The 26,203-nt window shown below is 51.8% G+C and overlaps 1 protein-coding gene across 1 annotated transcript in view; it reads right to left on the bottom strand.

The window, feature by feature from the left end:
- Nucleotides 1-26,203, bottom strand: part of PGK1 (phosphoglycerate kinase 1) — a 52,699-nt gene that overhangs the window by 5,619 nt on the left and 20,877 nt on the right. The window contains exons 7-8 of the mRNA XM_075323845.1: nt 13,318-13,432; nt 43-222 (exon numbers count right to left, since the gene is read on the bottom strand). Of these exons, the coding sequence (XP_075179960.1) occupies nt 43-222; nt 13,318-13,432 (295 nt within the window). The remainder of the gene's footprint in view (nt 1-42; nt 223-13,317; nt 13,433-26,203) is intronic.

Genomic DNA, 26,203 nt, shown 5'->3' with positions numbered 1-26,203 from the left:
TAGGCCTGGTCCATAAGGCGTTAAAGCCTTCAGCAGACTCACCATCCATCCTGCTGGGATTCCAGTGGAGACGCTGGCCTGCCCGGTGTTGGCATTCTCATCAAACTTGTCCGCAGTGGTGAAGTCCACAGGCAGGGTGATTCGGACACCATTCTTCTCAGCTTTAGCCATTAAATCTTTCACAATTTTTGAACCTTCTTCATCATACAATGAATTGCCAATCTGGTTTAAACAGAAAGAAAAAGAAGGGAATTTTGTTTACTTACCGTAAATTCCTTTTCTTCTAGCTCCAATTGGGAGACCCAGACAGTGGTGTATAGCTACTGCCTCTGGAGGCCGCACAAAGAACTACACTTAAAAGTGTAAGGCCCCTCCCCTTCTGGCTATACACCCTCCCGTAGGAGTACGGATTCCTCAGTTTTAGTACCAAAGCAAGAAGGAGGAAAGCCAATAACAGTTTCAAAAACAAATTCAATCCGATAACAAGATCGGAGAACTTAAGAAACAACATGAACATGTGCACCCGAAAAACGAAACCCTAAGAACAAATAGGGCGGGTGCTGGGTCTCCCAATTGGAGCTAGAAGAAAAGGAATTTACGGTAAGTAAACAAAATTCCCTTCTTTTTCGCTCCTAATTGGGAGACCCAGACAGTGGGACGTCCAAAAGCAGTCCCTGGGTGGGTAAAAAGATACCACATGAACGGGCTGTCAGACAGCCTCTTCCTACAGGTGGGCCACCGCCGCCTGAAGGACCTGTCTACCTAGGCTGGCATCTGCCGAAGCGTAGGTATGCACTTGATAGTGTTTGGTAAACGTGTGCAGACTCGACCAGGTAGCCGCCTGGCACACTTGCTGAGCCGTAGCCTGATGCCGCAATGCCCAGGACGCACCCACGGCTCTGGTAGAATGGGCCTTCAGTCCAGATGGAATCGGAAGCCCAGCAGAACGGTATGTGTGAAGAATTGGTTCCTTGATCCACCGCGCCAGGGTGGATTTGGAAGCTTGCGATCCCTTATGCTGACCAGCGACTAGGACAAAGAGCGCATCAGAACGGCGTAGAGACGCCGTGCGAGAAATGTAAATCCTGAGTGCTCTCACCAGGTCCAACAGATGTAAACCCTTTTCAAATTGGTGAACTGGATGCGGACACAAAGATGGCAAAGTGATATCCTGATTGAGATGAAAGGAAGAAACCACCTTGGGAGAAAACTCTGGAATTGGACGCAGTACTACCTTGTCTTGGTGAAACACCAGGAAGGGAGATTTGCAAGATAACGCCGCTAGCTCGGACACTCTTCGAAGAGACGTGACCGCCACAAGAAAAACTACCTTTTGTGAAAGCCGAGAAAGGGGAACCTCTTTCAAAGGCTCGAAAGGCGGCTTCTGGAGAGCAATGAGAACCTTGTTCAGATCCCAGGGTTCCAATGGCCGTCTGTAAGGAGGAACGATATGACAAACTCCTTGGAGAAACGTGCGTACTTTAGAAAGCCGTGCCAAGCGCTTCTGAAAGAATACGGATAGCGCGGAGACTTGACCCTTAAGCGAGCTAAGCGACAAACCTTTTTCCAACCCAGACTGCAGGAAGGAAAGAAAAATTGGCAATGCAAATGGCCAGGGAGAAAACCCTTGAGCCAAGCACCACGCTAAGAATATCTTCCACGTCCTGTGATAGATCTTAGCTGAGGATGGTTTTCTAGCCTGTCTCATTGTGGCAACAACTTCATGAGATAAACCTGAGGCCGCTAGGATCCAGGACTCAATGGCCACACAGTCAGGTTCAGGGCCGCAGAATTCAGATGGAAAAACGGCCCTTGAGACAGCAAATCTGGACGGTTTGGTAGTGTCCACGGTTGGCCTACCGTGAGATGCCACAGATCCGGGTACCACGACCTTCTTGGCCAATCTGGAGCGACGAGTATGGCTCGATGGCAGTCGGACTTGATTTTCCGGAGAACTCTGGGTAACAATGCTAGAGGTGGGAACACATAGGGGAGTCGGAATTGCGACCAATCCTGAACCAAGGCGTCTGCCGCCAGCGCTCGGTGATCGTGAGACCGTGCCATGAAAACTGGGACCTTGTTGTTGTGCCGTGACGCCATCAGATCGACGTCCGGCGTCCCCCAGCGGCAACAGATCTGCTGAAACACGTCCGGGTGAAGGGACCATTCTCCTGCGTCCATGCCCTGGCGACTGAGAAAGTCTGCTTCCCAGTTTTCCACGCCTGGGATGTGAACTGCGGATATGGTGGACGCTCTGCTTTCCACCCACGTCAAAATCCGCTGGACTTCTTGAAAAGCTTGGCGACTGCGTGTTCCCCCTTGGTGGTTGATGTACGCCACCGCCGTGGAATTGTCCGACTGAATCCGAATCTGCTTGCCTTCCAGCCATTGTTGGAAGGCTCGCAGGGCAAGATAGATTGCTCTGATTTCCAGAACATTGATCTGCAGGGTGGACTCTTCCTGAGTCCACGTCCCCTGAGCCCTGTGGTGGAGAAACACCGCTCCCCACCCTGATAGGCTCGCATCCGTCGTGACCACTGCCCAGGACGGGGGAAGGAACGACTTTCCCTGTGACAATGAGGTGGGGAGAAGCCACCAACGCAGAGAGTCCTTGGCAGTCTGAGAGAGGGAGACAGTCCTGTCGAGGGACGTCGATTTCCCATCCCATTGGCGTAGAATGTCCCATTGTAGAGGGCGCAGATGAAACTGCGCGAACGGGACTGCCTCCATTGCTGCTACCATCTTTCCTAGGAAATGCATGAGGCGCCTCAGTGAGTGCGACTGGCTCTGAAGGAGAGATTGCACTCCAGTCCGTAGCGAGCACTGCTTGTCCAGTGGAAGCCTCACTATCGCTGAGAGAGTATGAAACTCCATGCCAAGATAAGTCAGAGATTGGGTCGGGGTTAGATGAGACTTTGGAAAGTTGATAATCCACCCGAAACTCTGGAGAGTGTCTAGTGCCACCTTCAGACTGTGTTGGCATGCCTCTTGAGAGGGTGCCTTTATAAGCAGGTCGTCTAGATACGGGATGACCGAGTGACCCTGCGAGTGCAGAACAGCTACTACTGCTGCCATGACTTTGGTGAAGACCCGGGGGGCTGTTGCCAGACCGAAAGGTAACGCTACGAACTGCAGGTGTTCGTCGTGTATGACGAAGCGTAGGAAACGCTGATGCTCTGGTGCAATCGGCACGTGGAGATACGCATCTTTGATATCTATTGATGCTAGAAAATCTCCTTGAGACATTGAGGCTATGACGGAGCGTAGGGATTCCATCCGGAACCTCCTGACTTTTACGTGTCTGTTGAGCAACTTTAGATCCAGGACGGGTCGATACGATCCGTCCTTTTTTGGGACCACAAACAGATTGGAGTAAAAACCGTGACCTTGTTCCTGAAGAGGGACGGAGGTCACCACTCCTTCCGCCTTTAGAGCGGCCACCGCCTGCAACAGAGCATCGGCTCGGTCTGGTGGTGGAGAAGTTCTGAAGAAACGAGTTGGCGGACGAGAACTGAACTCTATCCTGTACCCGTGAGACAGAATATCCCTCACCCAACGGTCTTTGACGCGTGACAGCCAGATGTCGCCAAAGTGGGAAAGCCTCCCACCGACCGCGGGTGTGGGAATCGGAGACCGCAAGTCAGGAGGACGCCGTCTTGGCAACGGTTCCTCCGGCTGTCCTTTTTGGGCGTGACTGAGACCTCCAAGAATCTGAGCGTCTCTGGTCTTTTTGAGTCTTTTTTGACGAGGCGAATTGGGACCTGCCCGGTCCTCGAAAGGACCGATAACCAGACTGACCCTTCCTCTGTTGGGGTTTGTTTTGTCTGTGTTGCGGTAAGGATGAGTCCTTACCCTTGGAGTGTTTGATGATTTCATCCAAACGCTCTCCAAACAATCGGTCACGAGAAAAAGGCAAATTGGTTAAGCACTTCTTGGAATGAGAATCTGCTTTCCAATGTCTCAACCACAGGGCCCTACGCAAAACAACGGAGTTGGCTGACGCCACTGCCGTGCGGCTTGTAGCGTCAAGAACAGCATTAATCGCGTACGACGCGAATGCCGCCATTTGCGAGGTCAATGGTGCTACCTGCGGGGCAAATGCACGTGTGACTGAGTCGACTCGCGCAAGCCCGGCTGAGATAGCTTGGAGTGCCCATACGGCCGCAAAAGAAGGCGCTAATGACGCTCCAATCGCTTCATAGATGGATTTCAGCCAGAGCTCCATCTGCCTGTCAGTGGCATCTTTAAGTGCCGCTCCATCTTCAACTGCAACCAGGGATCTAGCTGCAAGCCTGGAAATTGGAGGATCCACTTTTGGACACTGGGTCCAACCCTTGACCACCTCAGGGGGAAAAGGATAGCGTGTATCTTTAAGCCGTTTAGGAAAACGCCTTTCAGGATAAGCGTGGGGTTTCTGGATTGCGTCTCTAAAGTCAGCGTGGTCCAGAAAAGTGCTTAAAGTACGCTTAGGGTATCTGAAATGGATTCTCTCGTGCTGCGAAGCTGACTCGTCTACAAGAGGAGCTGGTGGGGAAATATTTAACATCTTATTGATGTTAAATATAAGATCATTAACTATGGCGTCACCATCTGGTGTATCTAGATTGAGAGCGGTCCCAGGATCAGAATCCTGATCAGTTACGTCCGCCTCATCACCCATAGATTCATCTCGCTGGGATCCTGACCATTGAGATGAATGTGAAGGCCCGTCATAGCGAGCCCGCTTAGGCTGCCCGGGGCCATCGTCCGAGTCAGAGTCTTCACCCTGAGGTGTATATGCCCGTCCCGGAGCTTGGAGCTGAGGGGGACCAGGGGGCAATGATTGCACAGTGTCCGTGGCCTGAAGTACAGGCCTAGCTCGCAATGTGTCAAGAATTTGTGACATAGTGAGAGACATTCTGTCAGCAAAAGCTGCAAACTCAGTTCCTGTCACCTGGACAGCATTCACAGGTGGTACACCCTGGGTCACGTCCAGCAGAGGTCCCGACTGTGCAAGCGCCGCAGGGGCCGAGCACTGCACACAATGGGGGTCCGTGGAGCCTGCCGGTAGAAAAGTCCCACATGCGGTGCAGGAAGCATATAATGTCTGTGCCTTGGCACCCTTGCGTTTTACGGACGACATGCTGCTGGCTCTCTGCAATGTGAGAGAGTCTATAGCCAAAGGGCGACCAGCGCTATGTAATACCAAGTATTTGTAGAAACAAAATACTAAGAATACTACTGGCACAAGAGGGGGTGAGCCCTGAGGGCTGCTTACCGCCCGCTGAATAGCGGGTAAGAGGCGCAGAATTCCTTGTCTGGGTCTCCCCGGCTCCCCTCTGCAGCTCAGCGTGTCAGCAGGAATGGCTGCCGGCGTCTGTGGAGAGGGGCGGTCCGTGGGAGTTCCCAAACAAAAGTGCGGGAAACAGTGTCCCCTCTGTGCCGATTGTGAGGGCTGGAGTATGTAAAAACGACTCCAGCCCTCGGCGCTGATGCACTGGCCAGCGTCCCGCCCCTCTCCTGACTGGCAGGTCTGGGGGCGGGAACGAACGGAAGCAGGCCGCAAAAGCCGGGGACTCGAGTTATCAGCGCGGCCGCCGTAAAAGCGCGGGCCGCGCTGAAGTCCCCGGCGCACCACAAGTGCCAGCCGCGCCGCAGTCCCAGCGGCCGGCGCGACCGATTCCCAGAAGTGTGCCTGCTTCAGCGAAGCTGAATGAGGCCATGGCACAAGCGCCGTAGCGCTGATGTCCCCCGGCGCACTACAACACCCAGCATGCTGCGGTGTGAGCGCCAAATGCACGGGGACACAGAGTACCTTGAGGAAGCAGGGCCATGTCCCTGATGTACTCCGCTCCATCCAGCATCTTCTCCAGGGGCTGTAGATGGAGCACGGTCTCAGTGCCTGGAGACCAGTAAATCCCACTTCACCCAGAGCCCTGTAAAAAGGGATGGGGAAGGAATCAGCATGTGGGCTCCTGCCGCCGTACCCGCAATGGGTACCTCAACCTTACAAACACCTCCGACATACAGTGGGGTGAGAAGGGAGCATGCTGGGAGCCCTGTATGGGCCCTCTTTTCTTCCATCCGACATAGTCAGCAGCTGCTGCTGACTAAAAACAATGGAGCTATGCGTGCGTGTCTGACCTCCTGCGCACAAAGCTAAAACTGAGGAATCCGTACTCCTACGGGAGGGTGTATAGCCAGAAGGGGAGGGGCCTTACACTTTTAAGTGTAGTTCTTTGTGCGGCCTCCAGAGGCAGTAGCTATACACCACTGTCTGGGTCTCCCAATTAGGAGCGAAAAAGAAAAAGTGTATGTTAATAGAATGACACAGAAACCCCAAATGCAATGATCTAGGTGGCTGATGGCATTTGCAGTAACTGATTAGTTTTGCCACTTGTAAAAAAGAGAGTTTTGTTTACTTACCGTAAATTCTTTTTCTTATAGTTCCGACATGGGAGACCCAGACCATGGGTGTTTAGCTTCTGCCTCCGGAGGACACACAAAGTACTACACTAAAAGTGTAGCTCCTCCCTCCGAGCATATACACTCCCCGGATGACAAATCCAACCAGTTTAGTGCAAAAGCTGAAGGAGGACATCCACCCATAAGTAGAGCGAGTAAAACCCGGAATAACCGGAACCTCTGTCTACAACAACAGCCGGTGAAAACACACGGAACAAGAAAGCTGCCAACAGGCAACAGGGAGGGTGCTAGGTCTCCCATGTCGGAACTATAAGAAAAAGAATTTACGGTAAGTAAACAAAATTCTCTTTTTCTTCATCGTTCCTTATGGGAGACCCAGACCATGGGACGTCTCAAAGCAGTCCATGGGTGGGAATAAACAGAAAACTGAGAAGTAGGCAAACCTAACTTCACAAATGGGCGACAGCCGTCCAAAGGATGCGTCTGCCCAAGCTCGCATCTGCCGAAGCATGAGCATGCACTTGGTAGTGCTTCGAAAGGGTGTGCAGACTAGACCAAGTGGCAGCCTGACAGACCTGCTGAGCCGTAGCCCAAGAGGCACCGACAGCTCTGGTCGAGTGCGCCTTAATCCCCGGCGGGGGAGGCACCTGAGAACATTGGTAGGCATCGGATATGGCCGACCTAATCCAACGAGCTAGGGTCGGTTTAGAAGCCGAGAGACCCTTGCGCTGACCTGTGGTCAGCACAAAAAGAGAGGTGCACCGCCTAAGAACAGCGGTGCGTGACACACAGATCCGGAGCGTCCGCACCAAATCTAAAGCATGCAACGCTTTCTCAAAGCGATGCACAGGGGCCCAAGAAAGGGAAGACAATGAAATGTCCTAGTTAAGGTGGAAAGGAGACACCACGTTAGGGAGAAGGCCCGGAGTCGGACGGAGAACCACCTTGTCTTGGTGAAAAAAACCAAAAAGGGTGACTCCGAAGAGAGCACAGTCAAATCAGAGACTCTCCTGAGAGAAATTATGGCCACCAGAAAGACCACTTTCTGTGAAAAGACGAAACAACGAAACCTCCCTAAGAGGCTCAAAGGGGGGTTTCTGTAAGGCCGTGAGGACCAGATTAAGGTCTCAGGGATCCAGAGGCCGCCGGTAAGGCGGAATGATGTGAGATGCGCCCTGCATGAAGGTGCGCACCTGGGCCAGCCGGGCGATACGCCGCTGGAACAACGCTGACAGAGCAGAGACCTGTCCCTTGAGGGAATTGAGGGACAGTCCTAGCTGCAGACCGGACTGTAGAAAGGACAGGATGGTCGGCAAGGAAAAAAAGGCCAAGGAGCATGGCCGGAAGAACGACACCAGGACAGGAAAATTCTCCAAGTCCTGTGGTAAATCCTGGCCGAGGAAGACTTCCGAGCCCGAGTCATAGTGAAGATGACCTCGGAAGGAATGCCTGAAGCCGTAAGGATTCAGGGCTCAAGAGCCACGCCGTCAATCTGAGAGCCGCAGAATTCTGGCGGAAAACGGACCCTGTGAGAGGTGGTCTGGCCGGTCCGGGAGATGCCACGGCACCTCTACGGACAGACGGAGCAGGTCTGGGAACCAAGCTCGCCTGGGCCAGTCTGGGGCAATGAGGATGACCCGACGGCCCTCCATTCTGATCTTGCGCAGGACTCTGGGCAAGAGAGCTAGAGGGGGGGAAACACGTAGGCCAGACGGAACAGGGACCAATCTTGAACCAGCGCGTCCGCTGCCAGGGCCTGAGGATCGTGGGAGCGAGCCACGTAAACCGGGACCTTGTTGTTGTGCCGGGATGCCATTAGATCCACTTCCGGAGTGCCCCACCTGCGGCAGATTGACCTGAACACTGCCGGATGCAGGGCCCACTCGCCGCTGTCCACGGTTTGACGGCTGAGATAATCTGCCTCCCAGTTTTCTACGCCTGGGATGTGGACTGCGGATATGGTGGACTTGGAGTCCTCCGTCCACTGAAGGATACGTTGAACTTCCAACATTGCTAGGCGGCTGCGAGTCCCGCCTTAGTGATTGATGTAGGCAACTGCTGTCGCGTTGTCTGACTGGACTTGAATGTGCTTGCCCGCCGACAGGTGGTGAAAAACTACGAGAGCTAGGAGTACAGCCCTGATTTCCAGCACATTGATCGAGAGGGCTGATTCGGACGGAGTCCAAGTGCCCTGTGCTCGGTGGTGGAGAAACACTGCTCCCCAGCCGGATAGACTGGCATCCGTGGTGAGAATCACCCAGGACGGGGCCAGAAAGGAGCGTCCCTGGGACAGAGAGAGGGGCCGAAGCCACCACTAAAGAGAGCTCCTGGTCTGTGGCGACAGAGCCACCAGCCTGTGCAAGGAAGAGGTCTGCTTGTCCCAACAGCGGAGAATGTCCAGCTGCAGGGGACGCAGATGGAACTGGCAAAGGGAACCGCTTCCATTGACGCCACCATCTGACCCAGCACCTGCATGAGGTGCCTGATGGAATGACGGCGGAGCCTCAGCAGAGAGCGAACCGCCAGATGAAGGGACTGCTGTTTGACTAAGGGCAGCTTCACAAGTGCCAGCAGAGTCTCGAATTGCATCCCTAGGTACGTAAGGTCCTGGGATGGGGTCAGAGTGGACTTTCAAGCATGGCGAGAGTGAGCGAGACACTCCGCTGAGAGTGAGCGTAGACACTCCGCTGAGAGTCTGCACTGGATGAAGCCTTGACTAGAAGGTAGTCCTGGAAAGGAATCACTACCAACCCCTGGAGGTGCAGAACCGCAACCACTGCTGCCATGACCTTGTGAATACACGAGGGGCCGTGGCTAACCCGAAGGGGAGAGCCACAAATTGGAAATGTTCCTCTCAGATTACAAAACGTAGCCAACGCTGGTGTGAAACTGTGATTGGCACAAGCAGAAAGACATCTCTGATGTCGATGGATGCTAAGAAATCTCCTTGGGTCATTGACTGATCGCAGAGATTCCATGCAAAAATGCCGCACCTGACATGCTTGTTGAGAAGCTTGAGATCCAGGTCGGAAAGCACCGTCCTTTTCGGGAACTAGGAAGAGATTTGAGTAGAAATCTCAGGACCGTTCCCAGTCGGGAACTGGTACAATTACTCCATTGGCCTGCAAGAATGCCACGGCCTGTGAGAAGGCGGCGGCCTTGGAGCAGGGGGGAGTTGACAGAAAAAAATCTGTTTGGCGGGCTGGATAGAATTCCATTCTGTAGCCGTGGGAGATGGTAACCCACACCCACTGATCGAAGACGTGTTGAAACCACACGTCGCCCAAGAGGGAGAGCCTGCCACCGACCAAGGACGTTACTGGCGCGGCCAGATAATCAAGAGGAGGCTGCCTTGGTGGCCGCAGCTCCTGCGGACTTCTGAGGACGCGGCTTCATGCACCAGTTGGTTTACGGACCTTGGCTGAGTTAGTGGACGAGGCCGGGGGCTTAGAGGACGACCAGTTAGAGGAACGAAAGGAACGAAACCTCGACTGGTTCCTGCCCTGGACCGGTTTCCTGGGTTTGTGGCATGGAAGTACTCTTCCTGCGAAAAGCTTCCTTAATAATTTCATCCAGTTGTTCACCGAATAGACTGGTCCCAGCAAAAGGGAGCCCAGCAAGGAACTTCTTAAGAAGCATCTGCCTTCCACTCTCGAAGCCACAGGAGCCTGCGGATAGCGAGGGAAGTAGCCGAGGCCACCGCAGTGCGGTGACAGTCTCCAGCATGGCAGACATGGCATAGGATGAAAAGACTGAATCCTGGAAGTTAAGGCATCCATTTCGGGCATAAAGTCCTTGGTGAGGGAATGCATCTCCTCCAGAGAATCAGAGATGGCTTTGAGAGCCCGCACTGCTGCAAAAGATGGGGAGAACGAGGCCCCTGCCGCCTCATATATAGATTTGGCCAGAAGGACAACCTGGCGGACAATGGGATCCTTAGAGAGGTGCCGTCAGCCACTGATACAACTGTCCGGGCTGAAAGTCTAGACACCGGAGGGTCCATCCTTGGTGAATGAGCCCACTCCTTGACCACCACTGGTGGAAGGGGGAAACAGTCATCAGAACCACGCTTTGGGAAGCGTCTGTCAGGACAGGCTCTGGGCTTGGTCACAGTGGGCTGACAAACTGGAGTGGTTAAGGAACACACTCCTTGTTCTCTTAAGGTATACTGATGCCTTTCTGCCAGAGTGGAATGCACCCCTGATACAGGCGGATTGAGGTCCAGTACAAATATAATGGACGCAATCAAATCATTAGCATCTGCGTCACCTTCGGACAGATCAATGTACATGAAGTAGCGTCCGAGCCCCTAGAAAAGGCATCCTCCTCGTCCTGCGAGTCGGCTCATGAATCAGAGCTGCGGGACGAGGAAGGAAAGGGGACCCTGCGACTCCATTTTAGGAGGACGGGGACTGAGACCAGATGAAGAATCCTCTGTGAGCTTTGCTGAGCGAGCCGTAGCAGCAGAAGCGCCCTGAGATGGGGGCTGATGCATGCTCAGCAGTGTCCGGGACAGCTGTCCCCTGGAGAGAGGGATTCTGCCCAAACCGGGGGATCAGCCACCGGAGCCGGAGCAGCTGGAGGGACCACTGATGAGCTTCCAGGCTGAGGGACCACTATGTTCGAGCAAGCATCACAATGTGGTTATGTGCTCGGTACAGGCAGTACATAATAAGAACAGCCTTGCAGCCTTGCTCTGATGTGAGACATGCTGCAGAAGTGGGGGCTCTTGTCCAGAATGACCCCCAGCAGAGTATATAAACAGAGTATATAAGCAGCTGCACAACCGGAGGTTGTGGCTTGCCAGACCGTTTAACATAGGGACATCTCTGTGCCCTCCAGATCCCCCAGCCCAGGCCCCCATTTGTCACAATGTGGTTATGAAGACATTGAGAACGCTGAGAAAATGGCGCCGGAGCGAGGAGAGGGGGCGGGGCCTACTCTGAGAGCTGGATCCGGAGGGCAAATGAGGTATACAGGGGAGGGAATCTTTCCTCAGTGAGGAGTGTCCGTTCCCTGTGCTGAACAGCCGCTGGGCGGAGCCACACTGTCCCTCTGCACGACTGACATGCAGGGGTAGTGAATCGAAACTAGGCCTCAGGCGAAGCCGGGGCCTAGATTTAAACATGCGGCCAGCATGCAGGCACCATCGGCGCGGTTCTCCAGTGAAAACTGGAGAACCGGCCGGAAATGTTAACACAGTCATATAACACACTCTCCCCAATATATAAAGTACAAGGGACCCCTGGAAAGACCACTGTCTGTGGTAATAACGTCTCAGTACTTAGCTTGTGAGACGCAGGTGCCAGGTCCCTGGGAGGTGAGCGCTCCGTCCGGCAGGATCCTGAAAAGGGCTGCGGATGGAGACCGGTCTCCTGCAAAGCAGTGAGAACCGTGATGGCTCCCACTTCAAGCCAGAGCCTCAGGGGATGGTGAAGGAGCGCGGCATGTGAAGGCTCCAGCCTTGTAAAATCAACCTTAACAGCACCGCCGACACAGTGGGGTGAGAAGGGACATGCCGGGAGTCCAGATTGGACCCGCTTTTCTTCCAAATCTTTGAAATCAAAATTCAGAGGATGCATGTGTGTGTGTGACCTCCTGAACACAAAGCATTGAACTGGTTGGATTTGTCATCCGGGGAGTGTATATGCTCGGAGGGAGGAGCTACACTTTTAGTGTAGTACTTTGTGTGTCCTCCGGAGGCAGAAGCTATACACCCATGGTCTGGGTCTCCCATAAGGAACGATGAAGAAAAGGGTAAAACGTTTTTCCTTGACTAATAGTGATGGGTTCGGTAAAACCAAAAACTTTGAGGTAACATGATATTTAAAGTGCACCAGTCACTGGAATTTTGTTATTTAAACTGAGTACTGCCTCTTATTACCGCTGCTCCACTGATTTTGGAACAGTATCTGTTTTTCTTCTGTGCACCTCCGTTCCAAAGTTATTCCCCTTTGTAATAACAATGCTAAAATGTAATTTCAATGAACTGGGCGTGTGCCACACAACTTGTGTGCGTTCGCTTTTTCCTCTTCAGATTCTGGCCAATCAAAACAGCCACACCCACAGACGTTTTGCTGTACACGCCCACTTTGTGAAAGGGAAAATTTGCACCATTCTACCAGGGGGCATAACTTTGGAACGGAGAGGCACAGAATAAAAAGAAAAACTATCCCAGAATCAGTGAGGCAGCACAGATTAGAGGAGATACTCCGTTTAAAACTAAAACATTCAGTGAAAAGGTCACTTTAACAAAATGTCACACACCCATACACCATGCAGACTGATTGAAAGACATTGCATTTTGAAGTCTTCACATAAAAGAGTGGTTCACCCATATTTTGTTATTGTCTAGTGCGATATTATATTGAGAAACAATGTTTCTCTCAAATACCTGGTGTTGGCAATAGTGCCTGAGAGAGGCGCTATTGCAGACTGCTGTTCCCACTCCGGTGACGTCACGTGCCGCACACGTCACATCCCTGCGGCCGGCTGCAGTCTTCCTGACTCACTGAGCTGTGGGTGGTGTTTCACCGCTATCACAGCACAGCGCGTCTCCTGCTTGCAGCGCTCTGCTGTGAGGGAGGAGGGAGCAGATGGGCTGTGACAAGCGGTGAAACACCGCTCACAGCTCAATGAGTCAGGAAGACTGCAGCTGGCCGCAGGGATGTGACGTCACCAAAGAGGGGAACAGCGGTCTGCAATAGCGCCTCTCACAGGCACTATTGACAACACAAGGTATTTGAGAGAAACATTGTTTCTCAATATAATATCGAACTAGACAATAAAAAATATGGTTGAACCACCCCTTTAAACATTAGCTACAAATCACAGTAGAAACACAACTATGGGTTGCAGTTTAAAAGCGAAGGGTCAGCTCTCCAAGTGATGTCTCATAAATTTAAAATTTACCTCCATGTTGTTTAATACTTTCAAGAAGGTGAATGCCATGCCTCCCCCGATGATCATTTCATTGACCTGATCCAGCATGTTATTGATGAGCTGGATCTTGTCCTTCACCTTGGCCCTAAGAAGGAATAAAGAGATATAAAAGGAGCGGTCACACACCTAAAGATGTATACATACTCTCCGGATGTCCTATATCTGACCTGTACAATGGAGATTATCCAACCTGAGAGAAAAGTCAGATTGTGGTATTATTCCCTCACAATCAGGAGCGTGGGAACATTTACTTCTCCCCCAAGTGAACATTTTACTGATGCCCAATAATATTCGGCTAAAATACTGCACCATTGCCATGCAGGACAACACATATAATCACTAAACAATAAAACCCTTGCACTCCCAACCCCGGCCTGTTTATGTACTACATTTATTAAAATCTTGAAAAATGGTTAATGGCCATCTAGATTCTCATGGTAAAAAAAAAAAAAAAAAAAAAAAATAAATAATAAATAAATAAAATTGTAGACATTAGTGAAAATGTACAACCTGCTAAGTGAAATGTCTTGAATCTTGTGTAGTATAGTTTGTATACATGCATATTAAAATGTGAGGCAATCAGCAAAAATTGACTTTCAAAACAAGAAGAGGCACTGGTGTAAACTTGTCGTCGAAATAAAACGTATATTTACATTATATGTCGTGTACCTTGTTTTCATGCGGGCTCACGCACAGAGCCAGCGTGTGTCCCTGCACGTCAGCTGATCTGATCAGCCAACATGTGCCTCTAAGGCTATGTGCCCACGATGCGTTTTTACATGGTTTTCTGCAGCGTTTTCAGCTGCACCTTTTTAGTGCCAAAATGCATGCGTTTTGATTTCCCAGCAAAGTCTATGAGAAATAGGGATTTCTTGTGCCCACCATGCAGTTCAAAATGCTGCGTTTAATTTGCATATTTTGTGGCAAAAACCATGCGTTTAAAAAAGCAGCATGTCAACTGTTTTTGCCATTTGAGGTGCGTTTAGATAACATAGAAGTCAATGAGAAACAGGGAGTAACCAAGAAACATCAAAATTCCAGCGTTTTACTTGCTTTTTTTGGTGCAGAAAACATGCTTTTTGGACATCAAAATAATGATTTCATATGTCCCTTTTCACACACATAGTCCGACAAGTAAATTAATGAAAAATAAGAAGTTACTGCTATTTTCTCAATAAATAGTATATTACCGCTATAATTTAGTGAAATATGTCTATTTTCTTGATTAATTCTTTATATTAATTTGTTTGGGTTTTCTTTTCTCTTTTTTCACTGTGTTTGACAGATTTAACTTTATTTAGCAGTGTCCTGATGTTCAAAAAGCATCTGTCAAAATGCAGGTGGAAAAGCATGCAAAAAGCACTAAAAACGCATCAAAAATGCGGTAAATACGCATGTGTTTTTAGCGCCATTTTGTGGTCAAAACCAATTACTGCCAGAGGGTGAGTTTATAAATGCAAGGACCTCGACGCTACGTGGGCACATAGCCTAACAGTCACAGGTGGATGGAAGATCCACCCATAACTGTTAATCAGTTAAATCCCGCTGTCCATCTCTGATAGCGGCATTTACAATCTGTCAGCATGTCATTCCCTGCTTCCATCAGCGCTCCAGTGATGTCATCGCGAGTGCAGATGGGTTGTCATGATAACCAGGGTCAGCTAATTACTTCTGTGCCTGTCATGACACTATTCCTGTGAATGCTGGCTACGAGCCGACATTCATAGGAGAGAATTATATCTGTAGTACAGAACAATGCAGATGCCCTGCTCTGTAGAAACGTTTAAGAAAAAAAAAATTCACACATACAAACACATACATATTATATCTCCTACCTACATAGATATATTTATATATTTTTATATATAATGTATGAAAAATAATGATATTGAAAAGGGTGTGGGGTAAATAAATGTCACCCCCCTTTTCCACCATTACCAGAAAACCCCCTCCCCACAAAACACATTCCAATCAGTAAACAGTATAACAAAAAAAAACACAACACATTTACACGGCATGAAATACTATTTGAGTAGATAGGTTTTGCAAAAATTGTATCAGTAAGAATGTCAGCTCAGTGCACAAAACAAAAAAAAAAAAAAAAACAAAAAAACAAAAAAACAAAAAAAAACCCCAACCCTCATACAGCTCAGATCCCCGAAAAATTGTGAATTTTCGTGACCACAAATACATACTAACCTGGAGAATGCCAGGTTAGTTTTACAATACAGTGAACATGCTAAATTATTATAATAAAAAAAAAAAAAAAAAAAAAAAAAAAAAAGAGACAGACAATATTGTGGAATTGAACTTGGGATTTTTTTTTCCCCATTTTACAGTACACTGTATGGTAAAATGAATGGTGTATTTTAAAAAGTACTACTCATCACGCATAAAATACAAGCCATCATACAATTATATTGATGGACAAAATAAAAAACAAAAAGTTAAGGCCCTTGGAATGAGGGGAGGAAAAAGCAAAAGAGCAAAAATTGACTATAGCCAAGGCATCAAGGGATTAAAAAATTCCTGACACCACTGGCTAGTGATCATAGCAGAGAGGAGCCAGACAGGAGAGCAGCAACACGCATCATACTGGACCACCCCCTAGGTGAGGAATATAAAAGGGATCTTTATATTATACAAAGCAGCCTGGGCTCTTATATATAGTATTCTAGACTGCAGTATATACGAGCCTACTGGTGGTGGCCACAGGTTATAATCACCAAATCTGGTGACTGGTTCCTTTAAAAGTCTTAATTACTCACCGGTAATGGGATTTTCAATAGCCCATGACAGCACCACATGAGAGATAGGTTCCGCCCACATCAGGACAGGAAACCCACTGATAAAAAGGCGGTACCTCTCCTCCACATCAGTAGGTTTTCAGAGCCAGAGAGGACCAACAAAACACAACCAACAGATTAATCATACCACCACCCAAGGAAAAACACCCATAACTAACACTCCCCGAAGGGTGCCTACAACCAGTGAAAAGGGGGGGAACTAAGGGTGCTGTCATGGGCTATTGAAAATCCCATTACCGGTGAGTAATTAAGATTTTTCCCTGCCGCCCATGACAGCACCACATGAGAGATTTATATAGACCATCCACCTTAGGGAGGGACCACCGCCTGCAAGACCCGTCTCCCAAAGGAAAGGTCAGTTGTGGAGGACAAGTCCAGCCTATAGTGCCGAAAGAAAGTCCCAGGAGATGACCAAGTAGCCGCCCGACAGATCTGGTCAAGAGAGGAATCCGCCCTCTCTGCCCAAGACGTAGACACTGCTCTAGTGGAGTGCGCCCTTATGCCCGAAGGAGGAGTGGCGTCTTTAGCCGAGTACGCCAAACCGATGGCATCCCTAACCCATCTGGCCAAGGTAGCCTTAGAAGCCCCATGCCCCCTGGACTGCCCCTGAAAAGTGACAAACAGGACCTGAGACTTCCTCCATTCCCTAGTCCTATCTAGGTACGTGACTAAGGCCCTCCGGACATCCAACGTGTGTAACCTAGCCTCCTTCTCGTTCCGAGGGGGGGTCACAGAGGGAAGGGAGCACGATCTCTTGGGACCGATGAAAAGGTGTAGAAACCTTGGGCAAGTAGAAGGGATCAGTCCGCAACACCACCCTATCATCCAGAATCTGGGTATAAGGGTGAACCACAGACAAGGCTTGGAGATCCCCCACCCGCCTGGCCGAGGTGAGTGCGACGAGTAGAAAAACCTTAAGGGACAGCAGTTTGAGAAGGACTTCCCCTAAGGGCTCAAACGGTGGCCCTGTGAGGGCATCCAACACTAAATTAAGGTCCCATGGGGGAACCCTGGGAGCCTGAACAGGCACCGACCTGGACTTAGATTTAATGAACCGGCAAATCCATTCATTCTGGGCCAGACTACAATGAAACAGAGCCCCTAAGGCCGACACCTGCACCTTGAGCGTACTGGTGGAGAGCCCCAATTCCAACCCCCTCTGGAGGAATTCTAGAATAGCCGAGATAGGAGGGGGGCCCTCCGCCCGAGCCCCCGACTGAAGGAGAAAGCGCTTCCAGACCCTACCGTAAATGGCCGTGGTGACCACTTTCCTACTGCGAAGAAGAGTATCGATTAAGGAAGAGGAAAACCCCCGTCGAGCTAGCAGCCGCCGCTCAAACGCCAAGCCGTCAAATGGAGAGCCGGGTCGGGGGGGTGACGGACTGGGCCCTGGGACAGGAGATGAGGGGCGTCCGGGAGAACCCAAGGATCCACCAGAGACAGTGTCCGCAGCCAGTAAAACCATGCCCGTTTCGGCCAGAAGGGGGCGATGAGAATAACCTCCGCTCTGTCGGTCCGGATTTTCCGGAGAACCGAAGGCAACAGGATCAGGGGAGGAAACGCGTACAGGAGGCCGTGAGACCAAGACATCTGGAAGGCATCGAGGGCAACAGGATCGTCTCGGGGGTTGAGAGAGCAGAACCTGTCCACTTTCCGATTCGCCTTGGTAGCGAACAGGTCGAGAACAGGGGCACCCCATAGAAGCGTGAGCTTGCGAAAGACCCCCGGGTCCAAGGACCACTCCCCCTGACTGAGACAGTGCCGGCTGCGGAAGTCTGGCTCCTCGTTTTCCGCCCCCTTGATATGAAGAGCTGTCAATGAGGAGAGATGTTGTTCGGCTAGCTGGAAGATGCGCATAGTCAGAGCCAGAAGAGAAGGGGATCTGGTGCCTCCCTGATGGTTGACGTACGCCACAGTCACCCTGTTGTCCGAAAGGACCCGAACATGGCGACCTCTCAAGAAGGGGAGGAACCCCTCTAGTGCCTTGAGAACCGCCATGAGCTCCCTGTAGTTTGAGGACTGTCTGACCAACCGAGCGTCCCAGGGACCTTAAAGCACCTGTTGGCGCAGATGGGCGCCCCACCCCCAACGGCTGGCATCCGTGACTATAGTGTCCGTGACCGGGGAAAGCCAAGGAACCCCCGTCCGGAGGTGAGAGGGGTCCTGCCACCAACCCAGGGAGTGCAAGGAGTCTGCAGACAGGGTCAACTTCTTCTCCAAACAGCCTCCAAACAGTCTCTGAAACCGAAGGACCTCCAACTGGAGGATTCTGGAATGCAGCTGGGCCCACCATACCCCTGGGATGCAAGAGGTAAGAGTCCCGACCAGCGACATAGCCTGCCGTAAGGACATGCCTGGGCAACTCCTTACAGAAGAGATTAAGGACAAGATCCTGGTGACCTTGTCCACCGGCAGGCGGCACAACTGACTCGTAGAGTCCAGGACGAGACTCAGGAAGACCTGACATTGGAGAGGCTGGAGTCTGGACTTCCGCAGATTCACCACCCACCCCAGGCCTTCCAGGATGGTGATGACCCTGGTCACATGAGCCGCACATAGAGACTCCGACTGACCCACTATCAGGAGGTCGTCCAGATACGGAACGATCAATATGTCCTGTTCCCTGACATGTGCCATGACCTCTGCGAGGACTTTGGTGAAGATCCGCGGGGCCATGGAAAGCCCGAATGGCAGCGCTGCGAATTGGAAGTGTCTCAGCCTCCCGGAGACGTGTAGTGCGAACCTGAGGAACCGCCGGTGAGCCGGAAAAATAGGGATGTGATAATAGGCGTCCTTCAAGTCGAGGACCGCCATAAAACACCCTGGATACAACAGTCTGACAGTTGACTTCATGGTCTCCATTTTGAAGGCTCGCTGCACCAGATGCAAATTCAAGCTCCTCAGGTTGAAGATGGTGCGGAAGGTGGAGTCCGGCTTCCGAACCAGAAACAGTGTGGAGTAAAAGCCGTCCCCTTCTTGACCTATGGGGACCTCCTGAATGACTTTCCTCGAGAGGAGAGTTAGCACTTCTACTTCCAAGGCCATCTGCCGCTCTGGGGACCGCAAGGATGTTATTCTGAGAGACCCCCGAGGGGGTGAACGGAAGTCCAATTTTAACCCTTCCGCCACAATCTGAAGGAGCCACTTGTTGGAGGAGATTGCCTGCCATGCATGGAGGAAGAGGGACAGCCGACCCCCTACCTGATGACAGGCGTCATTGAGAGGGCTTGGGCTTATTATCGGAGTGCTTGCCAAAGAGAAAGCCCGAGGTAGTCTTTCTACGGTCCTTCCACTGATCTTGCGGTTTTTGAGACTTCTTTGCGAAAAACTGACGTCTCCGAAAGGGCCGGCTGCGAGAGGACGCCACCGGAAAAACTGGAAACCCCTGTTTCTTATCGGATGCCTTAGTGAGGAGGTCGTCCAGGCCAGAGCCAAAAGAAGGGAATTTTGTTTACTTACCGTAAATTCCTTTTCTTCTAGCTCCAATTGGGAGACCCAGACAATTGGGTGTATAGCTATGCCTCCGGAGGCCACACAAAGTATTACACTAAAAGTGTAAAGCCCCTCCCCTTCTGCCTATACACCCCCCGTGGGATCACGGGCTCCTCAGTTTTAGTGCAAAAGCAAGAAGGAGGAAAGCCAATAACTGGTTTAAAAACAAATTCAATCCGAAGAACATCGGAGAACTGAACCATTTAACATGAACAACATGTGTACCCGAAAAAACAAAAATCCCTAAGAAAACAGGGCGGGTGCTGGGTCTCCCAATTGGAGCTAGAAGAAAAGGAATTTACGGTAAGTAACAAAATTCCCTTCTTTATCGCTCCTAATTGGGAGACCCAGACGATTGGGACGTCCAAAAGCAGTCCCTGGGTGGGTAAAATAACACCTCGTGACAGGACCGTAAAAACAGTCCTTTTCTACAGGTGGGCAACCGCCGCCTGAAGGACTTGTCTACCTAGGCTGGCGTCCGCCGAAGCGTAGGTATGCACCTGATAATGCTTGGTGAAAGTGTGCAGACTCGACCAGGTAGCCGCCTGGCACACCTGCTGAGCCGTAGCCTGGTGCCGTAATGCCCAGGACGCACCCACGGCTCTGGTAGAATGGGCTTTCAGCCCTGAGGGAACCGGAAGCCCAGCAGAACGGTAGGCATCAAGAATTGGTTCCTTGATCCACCGAGCCAAGGTGGATCTGGAAGCTTGCAACCCTTTACGCTGACCAGCGACAAGGACAAAGAGTGCCTCCGAGCGGCGCAGGGGCGCCGTGCGGGAAATGTAGATTCTGAGTGCTCTCACCAGATCCAACAAATGCAAATCCTTCTCACATTGATGAACTGGATGAGGACACAAAGAAGGTAAGGAGATATCCTGATTGAGATGAAAGGGGGATACCACCTTAGGGAGAAACTCCGGAATCGGGCGCAGAACCACCTTGTCCTGGTGAATCACCAGGAAGGGAGATTTGCATGAGAGCGCCGCTAGCTCGGACACTCTCCGAAGCGAGGTGACCGCTACTAGAAAAGACACTTTCTGTGAAAGTCGAGAAAGGGAAACATCCCTCATAGGCTCGAAAGGCGGCTTCTGGAGAGCAACTAGAACCCTGTTCAGATCCCAGGGCTCTAACGGCCGCTTGTAAGGAGGGACGATATGACAAACCCCTTGCAGGAACGTGCGTACCTGAGGAAGCCGTGCTAGTCGCTTCTGAAAAAATACAGATAGCGCTGAGACTTGTCCTTTAAGGGAGCTGAGCGACAAACCTTTTTCCAAACCGGATTGTAGAAAGGAAAGAAAAGTAGGCAATGCAAATGGCCAGGGAGAAACTCCCTGAGCAGAACACCAAGATAAGAATATCTTCCACGTCCTGTGGTAGATCTTGGCGGAGGTTGGTTTTCTAGCTTGTCTCATGGTGGCAATGACGTCTTGAGATAATCCTGAATACGCTAGGATCCAGGACTCAATGGCCACACAGTCAGGTTCAGGGCAGCAGAATTCCGATGGAAAAACGGCCCTTGAGACAGCAAGTCTGGTCGGTCTGGTAGCGCCCACGGTTGGTCTACCGTGAGATGCCACAGGTCCGGGTACCACGACCTCCTCGGCCAGTCTGGAGCGACGAGGATGGCGCGGCGGCAGTCGGACCTGATCTTGCGCAGCACTCTGGGCAACAGTGCCAGAGGTGGGAACACATAAGGGAGCCGGAACTGCGACCAATTTTGAACTAAGGCGTCTGCCGCCAGAGCTCGGTGATCGTGAGACCGCGCCATGAAGACTGGGACCTTGTGGTTGTGTCGGGACGCCATTAGGTCGACGTCCGGCATCCCCCAGCGGCGACAGATCTCTTGAAACACGTCCGGGTGAAGAGACCATTCCCCTGCGTCCATACCCTGGCGACTGAGAAAATCTGCTTCCCAGTTGTCCACGCCTGGGATGTGAACTGCTGATATGGTGGATGCCGTGTCTTCCACCCACGTCAGAATTCGCCGGACTTCCTGGAAGGCTTGCCGACTGCGTGTTCCTCCTTGGTGGTTGATGTATGCCACCGCTGTGGAGTTGTCCGACTGAATTCGGATCTGTTTCCCTTCCAGCCACTGCTGGAAGGCTTGTAGGGCAAGATACACTGCTCTGATTTCCAGAACATTGATCTGAAGGGTGGACTCTTGCTGAGTCCACGTACCCTGAGCCCTGTGGTGGAGAAAAACCGCTCCCCACCCTGACAGACTCGCGTCCGTCGTGACCACCGCCCAGGATGGGGGTAGGAAGGACTTTCCCTTTGACAATGAGGTGGGAAGAAGCCACCACTGAAGAGATTCCTTGGCCGCCTGAGAAAGGGAGACGTTCCTGTCGAGGGACGTCGACTTCCCGTCCCATTGGCGTAGAATGTCCCACTGTAGTGGACGCAGATGAAACTGCGCGAAAGGGACTGCCTCTATTGCTGCTACCATCTTCCCTAGGAAGTGCATGAGGCGTCTCAAGGGGTGTGACTGGTCTTGAAGGAGGGATCGCACCCCTGTCTGTAGTGAACGCTGTTTGTCCAGCGGAAGCTTCACTATCGCTGGGAGAGTATGAAACTCCATGCCAAGATATGTTAGCGATTGGGTCGGGGCCAGATTTGACTTGGAAAAGTTGATGACCCACCCGAAACTCTGGAGAGTCTCCAGTGCAACGTCCAGGCTGTGTTGGCATGCCTCTTGAGAGGGAGCCTTGACAAGGAGATCGTCTAAGTAAGGGATCACAGAGTGTCCCTGAGAGTGCAGGACTGCTACTACTGCTGCCATGACCCTGGTGAAGGCCCGTGGGGCTGTCGCCAGACCGAAAGGCAGAGCTACGAACTGAAGGTGTTCGTCTCCTATAACGAACCGTAGAAACCGCTGATGCTCTGGAGCAATCGGCACGTGGAGATAAGCATCCTTGATGTCTATTGATGCTAGGAAATCTCCTTGAGACATTGAGGCGATGACGGAGCGGAGGGATTCCATCCGGAACAGTCTGGCTTTTACGTACTTGTTGAGAAGTTTTAGGTCCAGAACGGGACGGAAGGACCCGTCCTTTTTTGGCACCACAAACAAATTGGAGTAAAAACCGTGACCTTGCTCCTGAAGAGGAACAGGGATCACCACACCTTCTGCCTTTAGAGTGCACACCGCCTGCAGAAGAGCATCGGCTCGGTCGGGAGGCGGAGACGTTCTGAAGAATCGAGTTGGAGGACGAGAACTGAACTCTATCCTGTACCCGTGGGACAGAATGTCTCTCACCCAACGGTCTTGGACCTGTGGCAGCCAAATGTCGCCAAAGCGGGAGAGCCTGCCACCGACCGAGGATGCGGAGAGAGGAGGCCGAAAGTCATGAGGAAGCCGCCTTGGTAGCGGGTCTTCCGGCTGTCTTTTTTGGGCGTGACTGAGCCCGCCAAGAATCTGAGTTCCTCTGATCCTTTTGAGTCCTTTTGGACGAGGAGAATTGGGACCTGCCGGAGCCTCGAAAGGACCGAAACCCCGACTGTCCCCTCCTGTGCTGGGGTTTGGTTTGTCTGGGCTGAGGTAAGGATGAATCCTTACCCTTGGACTGTTTAATGATCTCATCCAACCGCTCACCAAACAGTCGGTCACCAGAGAATGGCAAACTGGTTAAGCACTTTTTGGAAGCAGAATCTGCCTTCCATTCCCTTAACCACAAGGCTCTGCGTAAAACCACGGAGTTGGCGGACGCCACTGCCGTACGGCTCGTAGAGTCCAGGACAGCATTAATCGCGCAAGACGCAAATGCAGACATTTGAGAGGTTAAGGATGCCACCTGCGGCACAGATGCACGTGTGACAGTGTCAACCTGCGTAAGACCAGCTGAAATAGCTTGGAGTGCCCATACGGCTGCGAATGCTGGAGCAAACGACGCGCCGATAGCTTCATAGATGGATTTCAACCAGAGCTCCATCTGTCTGTCAGTGGCATCTTTAAGTGCAGCCCCATCCTCCACTGCAACTATGGATCTAGCCGCAAGCCTGGAGATAGGGGGATCCACCTTGGGACACTGGGTCCAGCCTTTGACCACGTCAGGAGGAAAGGGATAACGTGTGTCCTTAAGCCGTTTGGAGAAACGTTTATCTGGATAAGCGTGATGTTTCTGGACTGAGTCTCTAAAGTCAGAGTGGTCCAGAAAAGAACTCAATTTACGCTTGGGATATCTGAAATGGAATTTCTCCTGCTGTGAAGCTGACTCCTCCACCGGAGGAGCTGGGGGAGAAATATCCAGCATTCTATTGATGGACGCTATCAGATCATTCACTATGGCGTCCCCATCAGGTGTATCCAAGTTGAGAGCGGTCTCAGGATCAGAATCCTGATCAGCTACCTCCGTCTCATCACACAGAGAGCCTTCCTGCTGGGACCCTGACCAGTGTGATGAAGTCGAGGGCCGCTCATAGCGAGCTCGCTTAGGCTGTCTGGGACTGTCGTCCGTGTCCGAACCGTCACACTGGGATGCATGGGACATCCCCGGAGCCCGGGGCTGTTCCAACAGAGGGGGACCAGGGAGCAATGATTGAACAGTGCCCATGGTCTGAGTTACTGGTCTAGACTGCAACGTTTCTAGAATTCTAGTCATAGTCACAGACAATCTATCCGCAAAAGCTGCAAACTCTGTCCCCGTCACCTGGACAGTATTCACAGGTGGTTCTCCCTGGGTCACCTCTAGCAGAGGCCCCGGCCGAGCAGTTGCCACAGGGGCCGAGCACTGCACACAGTGGGGGTCAGTGGAACCTGCCGGTAAAGAAGCCTCACATGCGGTACAAGCAGCATAGAAAGCCTGTGCCTTGGCACCCTTGCTTTTTGCGGATGACATGCTGTTGTCTCCTCTGAGCAATCTAGGAGGGTATATAGCCAGGAAGCACCAGCGACCGTACAGTGCAATGTATAGTATGCAAGCATAAAAATACAAATGTACACTTCGGCACAAGTGGGTTCAGCACCAGAGGCGCCGCTTACCGCCCGCTCAAACGCGGGTGTGTGGTCGCCAGAATCCCGTGTCTGGGTCTCCCAAAACTTGTCTCCCCTCTCCAGCTCAGACTGCACACAGGAATGGCTGCCGACGTTCTGTGAAGAGGGGCGGACCGTGGGCGTGCCTCAGACAAAGTGCGGGAAACTGGTGTCCCACTGTGCCCAGTGTGAGGGCTGGAGTATGTAAAGTAGACTCCAGCCCTCTGTGCTGACATTCTGCACAGCGTCCCGCCCTTCCCCTGACTGGCAGGCCTGGGGGCGGGAACGAAACGAAACTAGGCCGCAAAAGCCGGGGACTCGAGTAATAAGCGCGGCCGTCATACATGCACGGCCAGCGCGGAAGTCCCCGGCGCACCACAAGTCCCAGCCGCGCCGCAGCAAACTGACAGCAGCGGCCGGCGCGGCAGTTCCAAATACATATACTCCTTCAGCAGAGCTGTAGTGAGCAGTGGCACAAGAGTGCGCGCTGTTGTCCCCGGCGCACTAACACACCCAGCAATGCTGCAGTGTGTCTGCGTCTGTATGGGGACACAGAGTACCTTGCTGAAGCAGGGTCCTGTCCCTGACGATACTCAGCTCCATATCCAGCAGATTCCTTTCAGGGGCTGTGGATGGAGCGCGGTCTCAGTGCCTGGAGACCGGTAAAATCCCACTTCACCCAGAGCCCTAAGGGGGATGGGGAAGGATGCAGCATGTGGGCTCCAGCCTCCGTACCCGCAATGGGTACCTCAACCTTAACAAACACCGCCGACAAAAGTGGGGTGAGAAGGGAGCATGCTGGGGGCCCTAGTATGGGCCCTCTTTTCTTCCATCCGACATAGTCAGCAGCTGCTGCTGACTAAACAGTGGAGCTATGCGTGGATGTCTGACCTCCTTCGCACAAAGCATGAAAACTGAGGAGCCCGTGATCCCACGGGGGGTGTATAGGCAGAAGGGGAGGGGCCTTACACTTTTAAGTGTAGTGCTTTGTGTGGCCTCCGGAGGCAGTAGCTATACACCCAATCGTCTGGGTCTCCCAATTAGGAGCGATAAAGAAAGATAGGCACCTTCACAAGGCATGCTGCATAGTCGCCCCTTGGATTGGACATCACCCTTCCAAGTTTTCAGCCAGAGGGCCCGACGCGCGGAATTGGAAAGCGCCGCCGACCTGGCAAATAGTCTTAAAGAATCAACCGAGGCATCAGCCATAAAGGCAGCAGCACCCTGTATTAAGGGCAAGGACAAGATAATATCTTTCCTAGGAGTGTCATTGCGCAACTGGTCTTCTAACTGCTGAAGCCACACCATTAAGGACCGGGCAACACAGGCGCTGGTCACGGCAGGGCGCAAGCCACCTGCCGTAGACTCCCATGTACCTCTCAGAAAACCATCAGCCTTCCTATCCAGCTGATCCTTAAGGGACCCCAAGTCCTCAAACGGCAAGGTAGTGGAACGAGACGCTTTGGCAATAGCGACATCAATTTTCGGGGTTCTATCCCAAGAGGTAGACGCTTCCTCATCCACAGGGTACTTCCTTTTAAGGGAAGAGCTAAGATTCAACCTTTTGTCCACTTTTTTCCACTGGTCA

The sequence above is a fragment of the Anomaloglossus baeobatrachus genome, chromosome 9 (genome assembly GCF_048569485.1).
Source record: "Anomaloglossus baeobatrachus isolate aAnoBae1 chromosome 9, aAnoBae1.hap1, whole genome shotgun sequence".
Classification (NCBI taxonomy): Eukaryota; Metazoa; Chordata; class Amphibia; order Anura; family Aromobatidae; genus Anomaloglossus; species Anomaloglossus baeobatrachus.
This window is presented reverse-complemented; position numbering and strand designations above follow the sequence as displayed.